We start from the raw sequence: 5,660 nt of genomic DNA, 5'->3' as shown, positions 1-5,660 counted from the left end.
TCTACTAACAGTCCAACAGTCGCTCGCTGCCGACATTCATATACATATGTGGTTTATTATTTAAAACAGCATTGTACCGTGAAGGCAACTATTACATTAGAGCATTAGATTAGAACAGTTATAAATACTTAAAAGAAGATATTAATGAGAAAAAAATCTTATCTATATGAACTAAATGAGCAATGCTCATGTTACGATTGTACTGATAGCTTTGCTATAGTACTATGCATTTTAAATGCAATGAGCACGCTCGTTTTGAAATGGTAAAATGTCAATATTGTTGAAATATTCAGTTAATTTACGACGAATAAAGCTCCCTGACTCGTTGGGACGTCCACGTTTTTGTCCAACGATCTGATCTAACTGTTGCATTGTACGCCATTCACCCGCGACAAATTGCCCTTCTCTGTCGTAACGATCTGCCATTTTTCCGTATGTAGAATTTCTATTCAGTAAGAAATTATGAAGAGCACAACACGCAGCGACGATAATTTTAACTTTATCCGGAAAACAAAAAAACTCTGAACGTAGACATCCCCAACGCATGGTCAAAATACCGAATGCATTTTCCACAGTGCGACGTGCACGTGAGAGTCTGTAGTTAAAAACTCTTTGATTATTTGATAAAGGATTATTGGCCCATATGGTTTAATAATTCGATGAGACAAAGGAAAGGCATCGTCTCCGATGAAGAAAAAAGGCATATCCTCATCGTTGACGGGAGCATCAGCTGGTAGATTCAAAAGGGTATTATCCTCTAGGATGCTTTTTCCAAAATTAGTTCTAGAAAAAACATTAACATCGCCGTCCGCACCAGGAGATCCAACGTCGATATAAGTGAACAGATAATTAGCATCACTTGCCGCCATCAATATGATACTATGGTACCGCTGAAAATTTGAAATAAGTGTTTAATTCGTGTCGAAAAAATATACATTAAATTACCTTGTAATTATAGTACAAAGATCCAGCATTTGCAGGACGTTTGATACGAATATGTTTGCCATCCAGCGAACCAAGACAATTGGGCATATTCCATTTTTGTTTAAATTGCTCTGCCACCCTTGTCCAGTTTTCTGACGTGTAAGTCATGAATTCTGTTTTTGCTAGCTCCTCATAAATAATCTGACAAGTCTGTCTAATAATATTCGAGCTAGAGGCTTTACTGATCCGATAGGTACTAGCTGAGTATCTTTCAAAGCAAGGGCCACCGGCTAGGTATCTAAAAAACAAAAAGTAAATAATCGCTTTTCGGTTCTTCGCTTTTGCACTATGTTAAAGTATTTACTCAAGTGTATATACCAACCGTTGTTTGGCACTTATCCCATCCGGACGAGTGTTTCTTTTGGGTTCTAGGCGGTGCCTGGTTTTTTTATATAGTTCATCGAACAGGTCCGGGCTCATGTGGAAATTCTGAGTGAACTGATCGCTCCATTCACGCATATCGTCAAACTGTTTTTAAATAATTTGATGATGAATAAAATTTTGAATGCAATATAGTGCATATATACTTACATCTCTTACAAATCTCCCCTTATTGCGTCTGTTCCACAGATACGGGTTTACCCAACAAGATCTCAAAAATCTCTTTTTCTTTTTAATAATTAATACTAAAATTATGGCAGAAGCAGCTAATATCGCTGCCTTTTCACTAAAATCAAACATTTTAATTCGCAAAACACTTCCCGCGTAACGTAAACAAATCGTTTTTCTCGCTTGTGGAGACTTGCATAGAAACGTCACCGGAAAATTTTCCCGTGCCAAATCCCGTGTCAAAATCCCACGTCAAATCCCGTGATTCGTTTTCCGAACTGTAAACTAGCCTTAACCCTGGAGCGGTATTGCTGCAAGAAAGGAGAGCTATAGAAAATTCTACCATTGTAAACGGAGGTTCATATGCAAGCCAAGGGGGCGCGTCGCGAAAAGATCTCTGAGCCGGGACAGAGTCCGGACAGACCTTCTTGGCAAAGTCTAGAATCCATCGGTTAGAGTACTCCGCACTTTCGTTTGTAACGTTACGGTTCCGCATGCGTCGAGCGGTGCTCCAAAGAGTGCTCATCGCTGTTTCTCTCGACAAACCGCTCACAAACCGGCGCCAATATCCGCGTTTTTTCGCTTTCATCAAACTCTTCATCTGTCTCTCAAGTACCTCGTACTTCCTAAGCAGATCTATCGAACCGCTTTTCTTCGAGTTTGCTGTATTTTCCATTCCGCTCGGGGATATCTTAAGTCCTTTGCGAGTAAGTCGAGGAGAGTTAATTGTTTTCCTCTTCCTAGAGCTTTCTTGCATGGCATAAGAACGTCCTTCGAGGGGTCCGTCAGAAGTACCCTCATCGGTTGGCAAAAAGGAATAGATATTTTCGTCGGTCAATGGCTCGGCTTTCTTGAGCATTTCTGCAAAAGAACGCTTGGAACGTTCCCTAAGGGAGCGTTTAATTTTTTCCTCGCGCTGTTTGTACGTGGGACATGCCGCGAGATCATGTGGAGTTCCCTCGCAGTAAGGACACTTCTCAGTGTCCTCATTACAAGCGTTCTCCACATGATTGCTGCCACATTTGCTACAGCGTGCCTTATTGCAACAGTAGGAGGCTGTATGACCCAACTGCTTGCAGTTCTGGCAGTTCATGACCCGCGGTACGAACAGGCGTACAGGCAGACGAACCCTATCCAAAAGGATGTAGTTTGGCAATGCAGATCCGGCGAAAGTTACGCGAAAGGATTCCGAAGGGTAGAATATTTTCTTCCCGTTTTCGATCGATGCTGAATGCAATTGCTTGCAGTTCTTGAAACAGCCAACGCCATGCTCCAAAATGTATTCGACGGTGAGGTTCCCATCGGTAACTACACCGTCAATCTCTACATCCTTGGCAGGGATGTACACGCGAACTGTTGTTGTTTGCCTCATTTTCAAGCACCAATACACACATAACTGGAAAGCTCTATAAACCTTTGCACGCTACCTAACCTCAACTCTGGTTTGAAGTTTTTGCGTGGTTTGTTTTGATTCCCTTTGTAACCTAAATTTATTGCTAGTGGATTTATTACTAGTAATTCGTACCACTTGTTTGCGGAAACCGGAAATGCCCGGCTTTTTTGAAGCAGAAAAATTATAGCGGTTTTGCGCAACATATATTTTTGTTATTTTTGCAGTTTCTCGCGAATAAGTAATCAAAACAAACCACACAACACTGTCAAACCAGGGACGAAAAAAACGCACTGACGTCTGCGTGCAATGCTTTATAGAGCTTGCTAATTTGCGGTTGTGTTGGTGGTTTGTTTTCCCCCAGTTTGAAAAACGTCATGGAAAAACAGTAGAATCAATATATATAGAATGCCAGTGTCGCTGTTTTACTATGGGACTCATTGTGGTAAACATGATGCTAACAATCTGTATCAAGTCTGTGAATCGGGAACTTCATTGTCAAAGTTGCTCATTGTTATTTATCTGTGCGCTCGTTGGTGCTGTCATCAGTGCGCTCATCGCTGTGTTTTCATGCCAGTGAAATGTTTTTAAACGTTCTTTTTCTTTTCGTCCGGATGAATTGAATCCCACAGCTGCGCCTTTTTGCACCGATTTTTTCAGAAATTTGCAGCAAGCGAAGTTTCCAATCACATTACTTGGCAGCCATATTTGAAATTTTAAACTGGTTGTCAAAGTTTGACAATGAGATTCCTTTTTGATGAATCTCAGGCACACACACATATGCATATATACTGTAAATACATTATCTGAACAAGTGTGATGTTTACCACGCGCACTGCAGCGACACTGGCATTCTATATATATTGATTACTAGCTGACCCGACAAACTTCGTATTGCCACAAATTAACCTGTGTTGTACATAAATCATGAATCTCGGATGATCTTTGTCACTATCTCGAGTTTTGCAAGCCCCCCAGTGGGCGGCGCTTCCGACGGCGGGTCACCGGCAACACTCGCGACCGGCTCGTCCTGAATGATCTAGTGTTACTATAGATAGTTTTTGTGGTCTTGTTATTGATTAATGTTTTATGGAAGAGTCTCGAATTTCTCGAGTTGGATTAGTTTTTGAGTTTCGCAAAAATTTCTGTTTTATTTGTATGAGAGTCCATATCCCCCTACCACAGGGGTGAGAGGTCTCTAACTATCATAAAATAAATTCAAGACTCAAAAATCTCCTACATGCTAAATTTGGTTCCATTTGCTTGATTAGTACTCAAATTATAAGGAAATTTGTATTTCATTTGTATGGGAGCCCACCCTCGTAAAAGGGAAAGGGGTCGTAATACATCACAGAAAAAAAATTCTGCCATCTAAAACTCTCACATGCCAAATTTGGTTCCATTTGCTTGATTAGTTCTAAAGTTATGAGCAAATTTTTATTTCGTTTGAATGGGAGCCCCCCCCCCTCCTCAAAAGGTAAGAAGTCCTAATTCATAATGGGAAAAATGGTTGCCTCCAAAAACACCCACATGCCAAATATGGTTCCATTTGCTTGATTAGTTCTCGAATTATAAGGAAATTTGTATTTCATTTGTGTAGAAGCCCCCCCTCTTGAAGTGTGGAAGGATCCTAATTCATCGTAGAAAATATGTTTGCCTCCAAAAACCTCCCCAAGCCGAATTTGGTTCTATTTGCTTGATTAGTTCTCGAGTTATGGGGAAATTTGTATTTCATTTGTATTGGAGCCCCCCTCCTAATGTGGGAAGAGGTCCTAATTCATCACAGAAAAAATTCTTGCCTCTAAAAACACCTACACGCCAAATTTGGTTTCATTTGCTGGATTAGTTCTCGAGTTATGAGGAAATTTGTATTTCGTTTGTATAGGACCCCCCCTCCTAAAGTGGGGAGGGGTCCCAATTCATCATTGAAAAAAAAAATTGTCTCCAAAAACACACATATGCCAAATTTGGTTCAATTCGCTTGATTAGTTCTCGAGTTATGAGGAAATTTGTATTTCATTTGTACAGGAGCCCCTCCTCTTAAAGTGGGGAGGGGTCCTAATTCACCATAGAAAATTTTCTTGCTCTCGAAAACCTTCACATGCCAAATTTGGTTCCATTTGCTTGATTAGTTCTCGAGTTATGAGGAAATTTGTATGGAAGCCCCCCCTCTTAAAGGGGAGAGGAGTTACAATTCCCCTTATAAAGAGGGAGGGGTCTCAATTTACCATAGAATAAATTCTTGTCACCGAAAACACCCACATGCCAAATTTGGTTCTATTTGCTTGATTAGTTCTCGAGTTATGAGGAAATTTGTATTTCCAAGGGGTCGGACACTCAGCACATAGTGCCCCGGCACTGCAGAGATATCAAACGGCACACCTCTAAAGCCTTATAAAAATAACATTTATAGGGCTTTACACACCTCCGGTTCAATTTTACATATATGAAATGGGAGCACTGCCAGTTGTCAAAATCATCTCGCATGGTTGCCAGATCTATCAGATTTTAACAAATTTAACAAATCTTGCAGTTCGGCACTTTCGGTACAGCACCGGCACAGTTCGGTTCGTTTCAAGTCGCCTAACATAAAAACGGCTGTGCCGAGTGTCCGACCCCTTGTGTATTTCATTTGTATAGGAGCTCCCCCTCCTAAAGTGGGGAGAGGTTCTTATTCATCATAGAAAAAATTCTTGCCTCCAAAAACACCTACATGCCAAATTTGGTTCCATTTGCT

General features: G+C 40.8%; 1 protein-coding gene across 1 annotated transcript; it reads right to left on the bottom strand.

The window, feature by feature from the left end:
• Window positions 1–548: 548 nt before the first annotated feature.
• Window positions 549–1,665, bottom strand: LOC128739978 (uncharacterized). The gene is made up of 4 exons (XM_053835487.1): window positions 1,516–1,665; window positions 1,289–1,452; window positions 946–1,222; window positions 549–890 (listed from the first exon to the last, which is right to left on the bottom strand). Exons 1-4 carry the CDS (start codon window positions 1,663–1,665, stop codon window positions 549–551), a joined length of 933 nt encoding a protein of 310 aa, XP_053691462.1.
• Between the last annotated feature and the right edge of the window lie 3,995 nt (window positions 1,666–5,660).

The sequence above is a fragment of the Sabethes cyaneus genome, chromosome 3 (assembly GCF_943734655.1).
Source record: "Sabethes cyaneus chromosome 3, idSabCyanKW18_F2, whole genome shotgun sequence".
Lineage (NCBI taxonomy): Eukaryota > Metazoa > Arthropoda > Insecta > Diptera > Culicidae > Sabethes > Sabethes cyaneus.
This window is presented reverse-complemented; position numbering and strand designations above follow the sequence as displayed.

What these genes read in the sequence shown, in the direction of transcription:
- LOC128739978 (XM_053835487.1), bottom strand. Translation starts at nt 1,665, where the DNA reads ATGTTTGATTTTAGTGAAAAGGCAGCGATATTAGCTGCTTCTGCCATA. An exon ending in CGGTTGGTATATACACTTGA is followed by an intron (nt 1,223 to 1,288) that starts GTAAATACTTTA and finishes TTTGTTTTTTAG; the next exon opens with ATACCTAGCCGGTGGCCCTT. An exon ending in CTTTGTACTATAATTACAAG is followed by an intron (nt 891 to 945) that starts GTAATTTAATGT and finishes TCAAATTTTCAG; the next exon opens with CGGTACCATAGTATCATATT.